The sequence below is a fragment of the Theropithecus gelada genome, chromosome X, assembly GCF_003255815.1.
Source record: "Theropithecus gelada isolate Dixy chromosome X, Tgel_1.0, whole genome shotgun sequence".
Taxonomy (NCBI): domain Eukaryota; kingdom Metazoa; phylum Chordata; class Mammalia; order Primates; family Cercopithecidae; genus Theropithecus; species Theropithecus gelada.
In genome coordinates this window covers 94,869,137-94,885,826 of record NC_037689.1, presented here as the reverse complement: position 1 = coordinate 94,885,826, position 16,690 = coordinate 94,869,137, and the positions used below count along the sequence as shown (strand labels likewise).

Genomic DNA, 16,690 nt, shown 5'->3' with positions numbered 1-16,690 from the left:
AGGCCCAGTCTCTAAATAAACAAAAAAACAAATAAATACTTATTTCAGATATGGAACTTTAAACTTGCCAGCAATAGCCATTGATACCATTACTTAGAAAGTCCCCTTAAAATTGCATCATTGAGGCCGGGTGCAGTGGCTCAAGCCTGTAATCCCAGCACTTTGGGAGGCCAAGGCGGGCGGATCACAAGGTCAGGAGTTCGAGACCAGCCTGGCCAATATGGTGAAACCCCGTCTCTCCTAAAAATACAAAAATTAGCCGGGGGTGGTGGCAGACGCCTGTAGTCCCAGCTACTCAGGAGGCTGAGGCAGGAGAATCGCTTGAACCCGGGAGGCGGAGGTTGTAGTGAGCCGAGATCGGGCCACTGCACTCCAGCCTGGGAGACAGAGCAAGACTCTGTCTCAAAAAAAAAAAAAAAAAAAATTGCATCATTGAATAAGCACAATACAAAAAGTGATGCACCAATGCACAGAATAGATGCCAGAGTCAATGAGATATTAGTAGTCTACTAATACACTAGTAAAACCAGACTACTCAGTTAACTGAAATTATTTCAAAAGTTTTCTTAGCTAGGAAGAATCAAGTGATTCGTGAAATGATCCATTAGTAATTAAGTAAAAAGAGCTACCTTTTTTTAAAAAAAAAAAAACATGTCCTGCAGTAATTTTAGATTTAGTTCAATTATCTATATCTAGAAGCCCATCCAATGAGAACTGCTATTGATAGATATGATCCTCAGGCATGACAAGAGTTTCAATTTTCAAAGTAAGAAAGGATTATATTTGAATATTGTCTTTTGTTAAGTTTTTAACCAAAAGTTTCACCAATACATCATTACCCAGAAATTCTAAATAGTAAATTATAAGGTAATTTATTTCTTGTCAAGCATCTCATATATTATTACTATGTATAATGTTGTGCTATTTGCTGCAATTACTTAAAACATTTTGGCCGGGCACGGTGGCTCAAGCCTGTAATCCCAGCACTTTGGGAGTCCGAGGCAGGCAGATCACTTGAGGTCGGGAGTTCAAGATCAGCCTGACCAACATGGAAAAATCCCGTCTCTACTAAAAATCCAAAATTAGCCAGGCATGGTGGTGCCTGTCTGTAATCCCAGCTACTTGCGAGGCTGAGGCAGGAGAATCGCTTGAACTCAGGAGGCGGAGGTTGCAGTGAACCGAGATCGCGCCATTGCACTCCAGCCTGGCCAACAAAAGCAAAACTCTGTCTCAAAAAAAAACCAAAAAACCTTTTACACCTCAAGGTATGTTATCCTAAAATACATATATAGTATTGAAAATAGGTATTCTAAACCTTCATAGTTCTCTAAAGTCTAGAAAAGCCAATCAAGAGAAACAGCACAATAAAGGTACCATCAAAAGACCCAGGAGAAGGAAGATTGTCATAAGAGACACCAAATACGACAAGAACACCTTTTACATTATTTGTACAAGGAAAGACACCAACAGGAGTGAAATAAAAAAGGAGAAATTTTGAATCTGGAAGTCTACTTCTGTGTTTTAGAAACAGAATGACTTAAGTGCTTTCTCCCAATCAACTGTGATAATGACATTTTTAACTGTTTTCCATTGCTAGATTTTTGGACTCATTCTTCTCAACTGATGCTCTGTAAAAAGCAATTACAGACAATGTTCCATTATCAGTAGGAAATAATCCATCCCAGGCTGGCTTTACCTACCACTCTAATGTACCTCTGACTTGCCTTCTACTTCTCCTCAATATGTGTGCAAGGAAAATGTACTAATTTTATATTTAGCCTAAATGAAGCATTATTAAAGGTAGATGTTACAAAAATGTCAATGTTTTATATTTTTATGTACCTAAATTTAAGTTTCAGCTCAGCTACTTACTAGCTTCGTCAAGTTAATGAATCAATTTTCTTGCCTCTCTCTAAGCTTCACTTTCCTTATCTGAAAATGGGAGAGAACAATCTTACCTACTTTGTGGTAATGTCCTAAGGATCAACTGAAACAATACATTTAAATGTTTTAGTTTCATGCCTTCGGCATAAGTATACAGTAGATGAAAACTATAGTTATTCATAAAATAATTTGTTCACTGTAAGGTTATTACAGTCAAACTAAGATAATATAGAAAATACATAATATTCAGAGTATAAGTAGACTTCTCTCAAAGTAGAGATATTATCTTCAAAGTTTTCAGTTTAACTTTTGGTTGTTACTTTTAATCAAACCATATTTCTCTGATATCCTATTATATTATGCTGTTACTTAAAAATAATATATGTCCATTTATAAATAAGTTTTTTTGATTGACAGATAAAATTGTATGTATTTAGCATGTACAGCACGATGTTTTGAAGTATATACTCATTGTGGAATGACTAAATCTAGCTAATTAATATGTGCCTTACCTCACATGCTTGTGTGATTTGATTTAGAGGTTCAGGACATAAAGAGGAATGAGCAAAGAAGACTGAAAAGGAGTGGCCTGAGAGGTAGGAGGAAAACAAGATGAATGTTGAGGAGACAAAAAAAAAAGTGTTTCAGATTGGAGAAAATAATCAACTGCATAGAATGCTGCCAACAGGTCAATTATGATGAGAGGCTAGGCATGGTGGCTCACACTTGTAATCCCAGTACTTTGGGAGGCCAAGGCAGGCAGATCACATGAGCTCAGAAGTTCAAGACCAGCCTGAACAATGTAGCAAGACCCTGTATCTACCAAAAAATACAAAACGATTAGCTGGGTATGGTGGTGCAATGCATGCCTGTAGTCCCAGTTACTGGGGAGGCTAAGGTGGGAGGATCACCTGAGCCCAGGAGATTGAGGCTGCAGTGAGCCAGGATCATGCCACTGTTGCACTCCAGCCTGGGTGAACAAGTGAGATCCTGTCTCAAAAAAAAAAATTAAGATGAGAACTGAGAATTGACCACGGGATTTGACAGCATGAAGATATCTGGTGACATTGATAAGAGCAGTTTTGACAGAATGGTGGGATGGAAACCTGGTTGGAGTGAGTTTAGAAGAGAAAGTGAGAGGATTGAAACTGGAAGCAGTGCATATAAATAAAATTATTGTGAGGTGCTTTGCTTCAAAGGAGAGTAAATAAGTGGAGTGATAGCTAACAATAGAGAAAGGATCAAAAGAAAGTTTTTTAAAAATGGGACCGCATGTTTATATGCTGCTCAGAATGGTAGAGAGAGAAGAAAAAATTATTGGAGCAATATCTGTGAGTAGGTGAAAGGAATGAAAATTTATACACAAGTAGAAGAATGCAGACATGAAAATTTCATCTGTGGTGATAGGTAGCAAGACAGATACATGAATGCAGATACTAAAAGGTAAATGTAGTGGTGGGAACCTGTGGAAGTTCTCTTCTGAATGCTTCAGTTTACTCAGTAAATTAAGCAGCAAGGTCATCAGCAGAGAATAAAGATGGGGAAGAGCTCTGAGGTTGGAGCAGCAAAGCAAAGGTGTGAAAGGCATCTAGGAGCGTAGTTGAGGGAACAGAGTAGGGACATATAAACTGATTCTCTGAAAACATAAAGGCCCACCTGGGGCTTCAGAAAAGAACTGTGTGTCCAAATCACAGGGTAGTACTGGATTGGAATAGGCAAAACCTGGAGAATGGGAGGAACACCAGTTAGGAAGCTATTTTAGTAGCCACAAGAAAAAACTAGAGAGCGTTATCATCTAAAGTAGGGCAAGAACAGCTGGAGGACACCTGAGGACACAAATGTAACAGTTATTACAAAAGTGAAACCAATGGGATTTGGCAAGAAATTAGAAGTGAATGAGATAATCAATGAAGGGAAGACGGCCCTGTAATGTTGACTGTAAAAAAACTGAATACGGCAATGCCACTGATGAACTGGGAGAACTATTTCAATACTGCAAAAGGTAGTAACCAAATTGTCAGCAGCTTAAAGCAATGAGTATAATTTTTACCTATAGAGAAGAAAGATTTGAAAAGATAAAAAGTGTTAATAGTATCAAGGAATGTTTCTGTGTTTGTTGCTGTCATCATTGTTTTCAGTGATTAAGGACACCACGGTGATAAACTGAGGGGTATCTAGGTAATCAGAAAATACTAGCAATTAAAGACACAACAGAGCTTATTTGATAAAGGAAAGGAATGCTACAATAATTCTGAATGACCCCAAAGTCCAGGTTTTTAACCACTACACAATACATGCTCTGTAAAATTAAGGGTCTTGGAAAGGTAGTGTAAATTGTTTAGCTTCTAAGGAAAACTTCAGAGTTAAAGAGCTTAGAGGTGGAATTATTCTAAAGGATGACACAGTCCAAGGTATAGTCATACCTATAATTAGCTAAATATATAAATGCAAAAGTCAGAGTTTAAAAAACAAGGAACTAAGAGCAAAAAACGTATTGAAGGGGCTATTAGCACAATAGTTGAAATCACCAAAATAAGTAGCAAGGGTAAAGGACAAAAGTATAGCCAGGTGCTATCATCAAGAAAGGTCAGCAGTAACAGACTTCAAAAGAGAAAAGGTTGTTTGTTGAAAGATGGTTTAAAGAAGAGAGCATGAAAGGAGCACCAGGAAAAAGGGTGCACCACAGAAGCAGGAAGAAGAGTGAAAAAGGGTAAAAGTGTCAGGACTTGTTTCAGGGGAATACCCAAAATGCCAGTTGTGGCTAGATGGAAGGAATAGTCAAGGAAATTTTTAAAGATAAAGGGAAATTTTGTTTGGATTCATTCAACAACTACCAACAAATATTTATTAAAGGCCTACTAACTCTTCTAGGTGTGGGAGATAAATCATGAGGGTAGCAGGAGAGGTGATGATAAGATGTTCCGTAGTGGGCACAGTAGGGTCTAGATTTCATTGATTCTTAACCTTTTATTTTGGTGTAAGGTGACCTTTGAAACTCCTGTGGACTCTTAAGTACAGATAAATAGACAACCACAAAAAATGTACAGTAACATGTGGGATATAATTTTGAATGAATGAATCACCAATCAAGATCTCTAGTTCTTCTCTGGTCACATTAACCAACGTAATATGGTTTAATTCCTCATTTCTCCCCTCTCCTGCCATAAACTTCTGAATACTCAAAATATTGTATTCATTATCTAATACAGGAAATTATTTAGGCCACAAGCTATAAAACATAGGAAACATGCTAGAAAATGTAGGTTGTGTGAATGTTGCTAACAGAACAAACTTGGATGAATTAATTTCTTTGTCTCTTCTATTGTTACTCTCTACCCTCCCAAGTCTATTTCATATACCCAACAAGAGACCTTGTGCTGTTTTCAGCAGAGGACATAGGCCTCTTTTGCTTTGTAGAAACAGACACACGAATCAGTTAGTTGAAAAACTGACTCGATGTCCTAGAGACTACTAAAGAGTAGAAAACAAAGATAAATAAAACTGCCTCTACTTGTAGGAGCTCACAGTGGAAGAGATAGACAGGTAAGGACATTTTTGCCAAGAGAAAAGAAAAATAAAAAGGATACTTTTGCTAATAGTTTTGTTATATCAAGTTTCTGGTCTCTTCTTTATGTGATATAAACACTGTCCATACAAACACACCTCCTTAAAACTCAGTGCTATTCCGGGCACACACATTTTAAAATTACATCAAAATTAGGGGTATAACTTACCATCATTTTTTCAAAGAGATCCAGTACTTCCTTTTCTGACAAATTCAAAGATCGTTCATCATATAATGGCTGAGCTGCGGGAAACTCACTCATCGCGACTTGAGAATCAATAGGATGTTGAATAAGAGGTTTTTCTTTTTTGACAGTAGATTTTCTAAAACTTGTAATTCGGTCACGCTGCAAACAAAAAGAAATAAATAAAAAGCCCTGAGAAAAAGATCAAGAACTACTAACATGAAGAATTGAAACATCAAAACGGTACTTAGTATAATACATATCATTATGGTCTTTTGACAAAATACTATTTTAAGCAGCAAGCTCCAGTTAGAGATTGTACTATTTTGAAACCCTGAAGTAGCTCTTCAGCCTCAGAACTCTGCGGGTGAAAAGTATTCTTCAAAAGTAAAACTTAGTCCCTTGTCATTTCTGTTTTGCACAGCAAATAAGTGAAAAAAAAAAAAAAAGTCTCGGATCAAAGTCCTGTTGGTTGTTTCAGGGAGAATGTGTCTTTGGTGGCAAATTTACAACTATGAAAAAAGAGAAAGAAACTAAAAAGAGCTACTGATATCCAATTCTAAGAGAAAATTATGGTAATGTTTTTCTCCTTCAAAGCTGCAAAAATTGTGACAAGTATATATGAATAATCTGTCAGTGTAGCAGTAGAATGGTTAAGAGCATGGACTCAAGACAGATTACCTGGGTTTCAGTCCAAGCTCTGCCATTTACTGGCTGAGTAACCCTGTGAAAGTTACTTGGTCTCTCTGTTTCCTCATCTCTGAAATAGGGATAATGATATTACTTACACAGTAGGGTTATTGTGAAATTTAAATAAGTTAATATGTTTATTGCACTTAACTGCTATTTATTATTGTTGTTACTATTATTATTTTCCCCCAGTGTTTTCTTCCCTAAAATGTTGGAACAATGAGGAAGTAAAACAAAGATAAAAACATCACCTTTTCCATTTACTGGAAATATTATAAACAGAAATTTCTTATTCCTACAAATATTATGAAAAACTTGCTATTTTATGAATATTGACTTCGAACCATTGATTCCATGTAAAATCCCTAATTAATTAGCTTGCTATTTCACATAAAGTGAGTTAATGACTTCAGTTGCATGTAATTAGGATATTCTATTTTAAACCACAAAACATGGGACATCAAAAGTTAGTAATGTGCATAAAACTGAATGCAACTCAGTTTTATTATGGTTTCTGTTAGGAAGCACATGCACACCATCAAGTTCACATTAAACAAGCAGACATGTTAAATATCAGGACGGTATATCTTCACCATCATGTTACCAGAATCCTTATATAATTACTTCAACAATACAAAGAGCATCACAGAAGTTATTACCATAGCTTATGTAAAATTATGTGAACTCATTAATGAGCATACCTTTTATTTTATTAATTCAAAGAACACTTTTTTAAAACCAAAAAGTATACTTTGAAAGAAACGTGAGCAGTTTTAAGCAGCTTATTTAGGATTACAAAAGTAATTTGAGTATATGGTTGCTGACAAAGAGATTATATAAATCATAGTATTTTAGAGCTGAGAAGAAACTTGAAAAATAATCTAAACCAATCCCCTCATTTCCCAGAGAAGGTGACTTTCCTAAATCCACCAGTCCCTGGTTCCTATCCCAGTCTTCACATTAACTTAAGATTCATTTCTTCTAATTCATCTTGAACTACATTTTCACATTTTCTTTTAACTTTTTGAGGGAAATTGTTGGTTTAGTTATATAGTATATCTTCAAACAACTCAAGAAAAAAGTTAAGTAATCCAAAATAAGCTGAGGATATATTCAATAGTCAAATTTCACTAAAAATATGGTGGACATGAAAGCATTTAAATATGCAACTGACAATTAAATCAACATATCTCTTCTCTTTCCCTTCATATCACTTAATATTTACTTTTCCAGTACTAGCCTTTTTACTGAGTATCATTAATAACATATATATTTGATCTTCCACTGTGTCTTTCACTTTTTCTAGAAAATTAGCTTTTGATTTCAGCTTTTGATTATACCTTGGTAAGAAAATGTAGTTGGCCAGGCGCAGTGGCTCACGCCTGTAATCCCAGCACTTTGGGAAGCTGAGGTGGGTGGATCATGAGGTCAGGAGTTTGAGACCAGTCTGGCTAAGATGGTGAAAACCTGTCTCTACTAAAAATACAAAATTTGCCGGGCTTGGTGGTGGGCACCTGTAATCCCAGCTACTTGGGAGGGTGAGGCAGGGGAATTGCTTGAACCAGGGAGGTGGAGGTTGCAGTGAGCCGAGATCGCGCCACTGCACTCCAGCCTGGGTGACAGGGCGAGACTCCGTCTCAAAAAAAAAAAAAAAAAAAAAAGAAAATGTAGTTAAGCCACATACCTTCATCTCCTTTGAGCACTATCACTACTTTACAGTATTTGTAAATAGGTAATTTCACACAGGAAAAAAAAAAAATTGTCAATGCTTAAAATACCATTTTTTACAGTTTAGCTATAAAAGGGTATATTTAAATTTTGAGCCCATAACTTTTAATAAGATATACTATGACAAATTCAGCTTTAACATATTGGTTTTTAAATTTAGTAGCACACATCTGACCAACATAGTGAACTTAATTTCCTTTCTAATGGAAATTAATTTCCTCCAATATTAATGTTTAATATATTCACAATTTATTTGGCCATCAAAAAAGGAAGCATCTGTGTTTTCCAGAATTTAGATTCACATGGAGATTTTAGAAAACTTTTGGTTAAGGTAAATATCAGGATGATGATACAAAAATTCTGTTGGGATCTCATATAATTATTTATGTTAATATTCGAAAAGGAAGTCACTGAATTGACAATTACTCCATTCTACTATACTTTATAAATATTCAGACATTTCATATCTTACATATATCAATGCTTTTATGTCCACCCATTTTAATAAAAAGGCAACATGCATAAGTAATGTAATAACATGCTAAGACCACCTTACCACATCATCTGCCAAAGTTTTTATTTGAATGTTCTATTAAAACCAAAAAGAAACAAACAAAAAAAACAATCAGATAAGAGAAATTCATAAATCAAACAATAAAATAATTTAATAATTTTCATTTTTATTAACTGTAAACAGTCAAACAGAATCAGAAAGTTCAAACATATAAACAATATATTCTTTAAAGAAAAAAACTTTTTAATGATTAAAAATGAAGGTTTGGCAAAGGTGTATATATTTGTTTTTAAATATGGCTCCCAAGGTCCCAAATCAGATCCAGATCAGACGTCACTACCACAGTGCTGAAATGTGACAAAAGATACCACAAAATCATAAGCCCTTGCATGTTATATAGAAGTTTGGAAATGAATCCTCAAGTTAAGATACCTAAATTTAAAAAACAACAACATGTACAATAGGAAAAATGTCACATTTAACAAGAATGAAATATAATGAAACAGCTTGGCCTAAGAACTGCATTACTCCTGATGGATATTTAAAGGACACTTTTATAAATATGCTAAATAAAATTGAACTTATTTTTTAAAAACTATCCTTATAAATAAATTAGAAATATTTTCAAAATATTCTAAATAAAATTGAACTTATTTGAACATAAAATTGAATATATATGAGCAATGTTATTTGAAGAATTTGAGTACAGCAATACTAAAGCAATACCTAACAATGTAGTTATCTTCCAGGATTCACGGAATAGTTCAAGACCTTATAATAATGTATGATGAGCATGAAATATAGTTTTTATTATAAATATGTTGAGGTGCCAATTGGGGTGTGATTACGAAAGAACCAGATTTTTTTTAATTGTCTGTTAGAAATTGAATTTAATGTTCTGCCAGATCCTATACATTTATTTCTTATAACAGAAGCTGAATAATGTGTATCAACTTGGTCATGCACGCTAAAAATCATAGGGTCTTCTCACTGTGGGGAGGATTCCATTATGAATTTTAAGTAAATGAAAATTGCTTGGATCTCAGAAAATTGTCTTCAAATACCACTAACCCAATGCTGTTAAAGACCATCCTCCTCACATCAGCTGGGGCAAATATAGTATTCTATGTATAACTCTTTTTTTTTTTTTTTCTACTTTTAATCCACTGATTCCCTCAGGGATCTAAACTTCTAATCTCTATACCATGTCTTCATCACATCCTGCTGACACAAACCCCAATCAATCTTTACTGCCTAGGAAAAAAGTAGGAATTTTTTTTTTTTTTTTTTTTTTGAGACGGAGTCTCACTCTGTCGCCCAGGCTGGAGTGCAGTGGCCGGATCTCAGCTCACTGTAAGCTCCGCCTCCCGGGTTTAGGCCATTGTCCTGCCTCAGCCTCTGGAGTAGCTGGGACTACAGGCGCCTGCCACCTCGCCCGGCTAGTTTCTTTGTATTTTTTAGTAGAGACGGAGTTTCACCATGTTAGCCAGGATGGTCTCGATCTCCTGACCTCGTGATCCGCCCGTCTCGGCCTCCCAAAGTGCTAGGATTACAGGCTTGAGCCACCGCGCCTGGCCAAAAATGTGGGAATTATTTATATCAGAACTGAAACCACTTTAAGAAGGATAAATTCACCCTGCAACTCTCTTACCAGGTATTTTCTCCTTAATTTTTCTAGTGGGTTGTAGAAAACTGTTTTAAACACAATGGCCAATTTCATGATTTCCTGCAATACCAAATCAGAGAGAAAATGATAAAGTATCAAAAGTACCTCAACTAACCCTGCTACCATCCCTATGTGTGCTTGTCCACCTGGGTTTTTGAGACAGATTATACAGTTCTTCATGCAACTACTGCTTTCCTTCTCTTCCCATCTTTTGGGGTTATAAACTCCAGGCTGGAAACCCATCTATAGCTCCAAAGCAAGAATGTAAATGAAGGGAAAATACTTTTTGCTTTAGTCAAATTATCTAAGTTAAGGTACACATATGTCTAAAATGTTTCAAATCTGTATCTCAATTGAATACATGTTGACAGTTTAATCATGGGAGACAGACACAAGAAAAAAAGCATTGCTAGCAATATTTTCACTTGGTCCTATGGGATGAGACTGAAGTCTTCTCTTCCCCTCAGTACTCTTCTTTGGAATTAACATACTTTTTGTCTATAGTAAACCACAGAGTATAGAGGTAGAAACTATTCAAGTTAGATGGAATTTGAGATAATCTAGTCAAAGTCTCTCATTTTACAAACAAGAGGGTAACGTTTGTTAGTGGCTCCGCCTGCATTCCACTTGTCTAGGTTTAAGATTTCCACATCATGTTCTTCTTCCTCTCCTTCATTTCCAATAGCCAAGCAGCTATCCAGTCCCATGATAATCATTCTGCAGTCTGCAAAGATGTGGTTCAAGCCACCATCAGCTCTTAACTAAATTTCTGTAGTGACTTCCTAATCTAGCTCCTTGCTTCCACCTTTGCTGTCCTACAGTTAATTTTGAACACAGCTGACAAAGTGATACTGTGAAAACTGAAGTCACATCATGTCACTCCTTGGCTCAACACTTTCCAAGGGCCATATTTTCCCTCCTAGTGCAAGTCAAAGTCATTACAATGACCTACAAGGCCCTACTGATTTGTACACTCTCCATATCCCTCTGACCTCATCTCCTACTACTCTCCCTTCATTCCCCCAGCTCCAGTCACACTGACCACCTCACAGCTCCCCAATGAGGCAATAAGCCACATGCACTGGCTCTTCTCTCTGCCTGGAATGCTCTTTTTCCATGGTCCATATGGCTTACTCCCTCATCCTGCTTTCAAGGTTTTGCTCAGTGAGGCCTACCCAGGCCATCCTATTTCAAATGGAAACATCTGCCTCCCTCCACACATTCCTGGCACTCCTGAACAAGATTTAGCACATTCTAACATAGTCTATAATTTACTTCATTATCATTATCTTGGTCTGTTTTTCCAACAAAAAATATAAGCTCCACAAGGACAGGGATTTTTGCCCATCTGGTTTAGGGATGTAACCCTAATGCCTAAAGCAGTGTTTGGCACATTGAGGCTCAATAAAGAGTATGAATGACTATCATATTCCCTCCTGTTCATAAATACTCAATGCCTCCCGATGACCTATAAAGATGAATATCCTTAATATGGAATTCGAAGGCCTGTATGTTTCAGCCCTAGGCTACCTTCTACTTCTTCCCTTATGACCCCTATTCTACAGAAAACAAAAATTAAAATCCTCTTCCCAATGCATACTCCCATGATGTCCTGTTTGTGCCCCTACTGTTCCCTTTGATTGGGAATGCCCATTTTGCTATATACCATTTCTAATCCTAAAGCTGCCCTTGAATTGAAAGTTTAGTTGTTAATAAACCAAATGTGGACCCCTGGTCAAAAATAATACTGGAGAAGGAGTATGCTTTGTTTTATTCTTAAATAATTTTTTTTTTTTCCTAACAGGCAACAAGAATGATAGAGTACCCCAAGGCACATAGGAAATTATACTTATGTAAAAAATTATCCTAACTACTTGTGATAGAGAAACATAAAGAAAAAACACCCCGCTCCTGATTTCTTGATTTGTAAATTTCATTCAACTAGAGTGGATATCCTGTATAACCACATACATTTAATACGAATATTTTCTCAGATTTCCCTCATGTAAAAATCTGCTTTCATAAATATAATAATACTATTTAAAGCTCTTCATTATAACTGTTAAGAAAAAAAGAACAAATATGGTCTATCAAAAAGGAAAAATTTTAAGCAGATATGAAGAGGCTGAATTTCAGAAGGGGTAATTTTTAGCCATTGTACACTAAACATGTATCGAAATCATTGTATAAGTTACGATTAAATGATCTGCAAACAAAATTAAAGCATTTCTGCCTCACAGATTTTTTTTGAGATGGAGTCTTGCTCTGCCGCCCAGGCTGCAGTGCAGTGGCACAATCTCAGCTCACTGCAAGCTCTGCCTCCCGGGTTCAAGTGATTCTTCTGCCTCAGTCTCCCAAGTAGCTGTGACTACAGGCGCCCACCACCACATCTGGCTAATTTTTTGTATTTTTAGTAGAGACGGGGTTTCACCATGTTAGTCAGGATGGTCTCGATCTACTGACGTCGTGATTCGCCTGCCTCGGCCTCCCAAAGTGCTGGGATTACAGGCGTGAGCCACCACGCCTGGTCTTCTGCCACACAATTATCTTTCTATATTAGTCAAAAAAAAAAGGTATAAAAGGACTTGAGAATAACAACAGAAACACCAAAAAACTTTTTTTCATTTATAATGATGCTCTTCCAGAACAAACTCTCAAAATTAATTTATGTGGATGGGTGCATCTCTCTCACACCACATGCAAGTAAACATGGATTTTTCACTCCTTTGTACAAACACTAGAGAGCTACTATGGAGTTAAAAAATTCAGAAACAAAAATGACCCCCCCAAAAATCTTTATTAGAGTCATACCCCTGAATTAAAAGCACTGATTAAAGTCATTTTCATAAGTTTTTATTATGCAAATCTAATGATCATGCTCATTACAATGAGGGCATATTGTACCAATAAGTATAGTGACCATATATTTTCATTAAAATCAACTCTGGAAAAGCAATAAGACTGTGCATTAGTCAAGCAATCAGAGTTTATTAAACTTCATTTATGATCAGCTATATTAAATATAACTTAGCACAGTATTATATGAATATTGTATACGTATAAAAGTATCACTCCAGAGTCTCAACCCCTTAAGACTAAGAGAAATGGCTGACTTACTTATAAACTCTAATGCTGAAGTTGTGATTGCAATGCAAGAGTCATTATTGTAAGAAAATTAAGTTTTAATTTTCTCAATCAGGCAGAAATTAACAAAAACAGCAAGATGTAAAGATTCAACTCTCTTATGGCTAATGTTACATGGTAATACAATGTTTTATAAACATCGTGAAATTGGACAACTAAATTGCATATAATTCAAAAGTCTCACCATCAACTCAAAAACATATTCGCACTATTTGACTATTTTCTTCTCTTTTAAATAAAATGCATTAAGTTGGCCATTACAATAGAGATGAAGGGTCAACTCTTTACCTTCCTTAAGTTTCTTGAGTTCCACAAATGGCAGGTACAATAGGACACAAAAAACAACCTTCACTTCAGCTGAACAAATATTTAATCATCTACTGTGTACCTGTTTGTCAGGCCTCTGGGCCCAAGCTAAGCCATTGCATCCCCTGTGACCTGCACATATACACCCAGATGGCCTGAAGTAACTGAAGAATCACAAAACAAGTGAAAATGGCCTGTTCCTGCCTTAACTGATGACATTCCACCACAAAAAAAGTGAAAATGACCGGTCCTTGCCTTAACTGATGACATTACCTTGTGAAATTCCTTCTCCTGGCTCATCCTGGCTCATAAAGCTCCCCTACTGAGCACCTTGTGACCTCCTCTCCTGCCTGTCAGAGAACCCCCTTTGACTGTAATTTTCCTTTACCTACCCAAATCCTGTAAAATGACCCCACCCCTATCTCCCTTCACTGACTCTCTTTTCAGACTCAGTCCACCTGCACCCAGGTGAAATAAACAGCCTTGTTGCTCACACAAAGCCTGTTTGGTGGTCTTTTCACACGGACACGAGTGACACAAGTGAAACTGTTGAGTACTGGGCACTGGGAATACAGTGGTAAACAAGGTAAGCATGCTCTCTTCCTTTAAGGAGGTTACACTCTAGTTGAAGATCAGAAGAATGAAAGACTAACACAATATAAATCTTCTGAGAGCTCTGATATGGTAATACTCTGTTATAATCTCCATATGTTTTCCAAGTCAGAAAGGACCTTGCGAAAGGTAATCAATATCAACCAATGATTCAGGGTTTGATTTCTCTGATATCCCTGCCCAATCCCTATTCAGATAAGCAGCAGTCACAGAGGGAAGTAGTTAACTATTCAAAGGGCTGCCTTCCAACTTTTCAGACCCTATACTCACTCCTGAACTTTAAAAGCCAGGAAGACCAATCCAAACAACTCAAGGCCAATCACCTGGTAACCAAGCTGAACATTCTGTTCAGGCATTCAAATGCTTTATTATAAAGATATTTTGTGTTAGTTAAGTACCTCTCAATTGTGTTTAATTTCACCAAGAAAGCAACGTCTAATTTTATTTTTAGAACTAAGCTCAATGTACAGGTTTGAGTCTAAGATGACCTTTTAGAAAACAAATTTTCGCTTTTGCAATCACTGAACTATTTACTGTGTGTACTTAAAATTACTCCCAAACATTCTTTCATCTCCTTTCTAAAAGTAAGAGTCATTTTCAGATACCTACACTTCATCTTAGGCACTGTAGTCCTCTATCACCATTAGCACTTAAGAATAGATGCTAGATCAAGTGGTGGTATGCCAGGCACTGGGGATTTAGAGAGATATGGCCCTGCCCTCGAAGCTCAAAAGCCTAGCAGTTGAGAAGATGAAGTTACAGATATGAAGTTCCAGTTCTGCACCTTACTCTGCCATTGTTAACATCTTGAACTGTCCATTTCATCATTTTAGTAGAGCAATATTTTTATATTTTTGTGACCATAAGCACACCATCTCAGAAGTACTGTCATTCAAAAGTCTCAAATTTTAACCCACCAGAGTTCTTTGCCATTGCAAATCAAAATTCATTCCACCATTTTTATGACAAGAAAAAAATCCTTTTGAGATTCTCTTCTCAAGATGCTCTTTCAATTTATAAAGAACAAAATATTTATCTAGAAGAAAACAAGTATGACATCACAGTATAGGGTTTCAGTTTTCTTCACAATGCAAAAGCCTATGTTACTTCACTGGATAATTTTGACAAATCTGTCATAACAAGTTATGCTCAATCTTAAATGAATTGTCTTGCCGTAAAGCTGAATCTTGAACTGCCAGGAGGGGTGACTATGACATGGGAATCCAGTAGTCTCTGTGTGACAAACCTGATCAGCTTTGGGACTAAGGGTAAATGGTTCAGGAAATACGTCTGCCACTCAGGTCTTTAAGAATGTTCACACTAATGAATTGGTGGAAGTCACTTAGTGCCTGAATTAAGCAGAAACAATTGCAGGAATAATCCAGCTTTTAGAGTAGTAGCATCCTCTGCAGGTCTAGAAAGAATGTTTGTTTGCTTTATACTGTGAAAGGAAAATATCTTGGGCCTCTTCAAGCTGGGAACTGCCTCTCATTCTATTCAAAGTCATCCCTCTGCTCACAGAGACAGATGCATATTCTGATTGCTTCTTTTGAAAAGACTTATCAGAAACTCAAAAGAATGCAACCATCTGACTCTTACCTACCTGTGACCTGGAAGCCCCCAGTAGGGGGGCCTTACTTTGTGTTATCTCCGCATTTCTGGATGGAACTAATGTACTTCTTACGTATTGACTGATGTCTCATGTCTCCCTAAAATGTATAAAAGCAAGCTGTGCACCGACCACCTTGGGCACACATCATCAGGACTTTCTGAGGCTGTCTCACAAGCGCATTGTCAACTTTGGGAAAATAAACTTTCTAAACTGAGACCTGTCTCAAAATTTGTGGGTTCACAATATTAAACCATTTCAAAAGGGAAAAAAAGTTGTATAGACATGAAAGTTCTTCTTTCTTAGTCTATGAATAAAAAGCAACAGAAATGAAAAAGCTAGCTTTAGCCAAATACAAAAATTTCAAAACCCAACACAGTACTTTGTACATAACAGATACTCTTAGATCAATGATTTAGCCAAGTAGTGCTCTATAATTAACAAACAGATTTTCACCTTCTCTGTGAAAAAACGACAAATTTCTCAACCAAACCTTAATCAAGCACCCATTTTATACCCAACACTTTATGGCACAGAGAAGTTTAAGGATTCTTCCCTTAAGGCATTTACAGTCTAACCAGGGAGTAAAAACTAACCATATAGGCTGGGTGTAGTGGCGCACACCTGTACTACCAGCACTTTGGGAGGCCAAGGCGGGTGGATCACCTGAGGTCAGGAGTTCGAGACCAGCCTGACCAACATGGTGAAACCCCCCCTCTCTACTAAAAATACAAAAATTAGCCGGGTGTAGTGGTGGGCGCCTGTAATCCCAGCTACTTGGGAGGCTG

General features: G+C 36.7%; 1 protein-coding gene across 5 annotated transcripts in view; it reads right to left on the bottom strand.

Moving 5' to 3' along the window:
* The window catches only part of DIAPH2 (diaphanous related formin 2), a 931,860-nt gene that overhangs the window by 869,966 nt on the left and 45,204 nt on the right, over window positions 1-16,690 (bottom strand). For 4 of the 5 annotated variants that reach the window (XM_025372654.1, XM_025372652.1, XM_025372653.1 and 1 more), the window contains exons 2-3: window positions 8,608-8,640; window positions 5,619-5,795 (exon numbers count right to left, since the gene is read on the bottom strand). In XM_025372654.1, the coding sequence (XP_025228439.1) occupies window positions 5,619-5,795; window positions 8,608-8,640 (210 nt within the window). The remainder of the gene's footprint in view (window positions 1-5,618; window positions 5,796-8,607; window positions 8,641-16,690) is intronic. The other variant, XM_025372656.1, reaches the window with a different exon arrangement.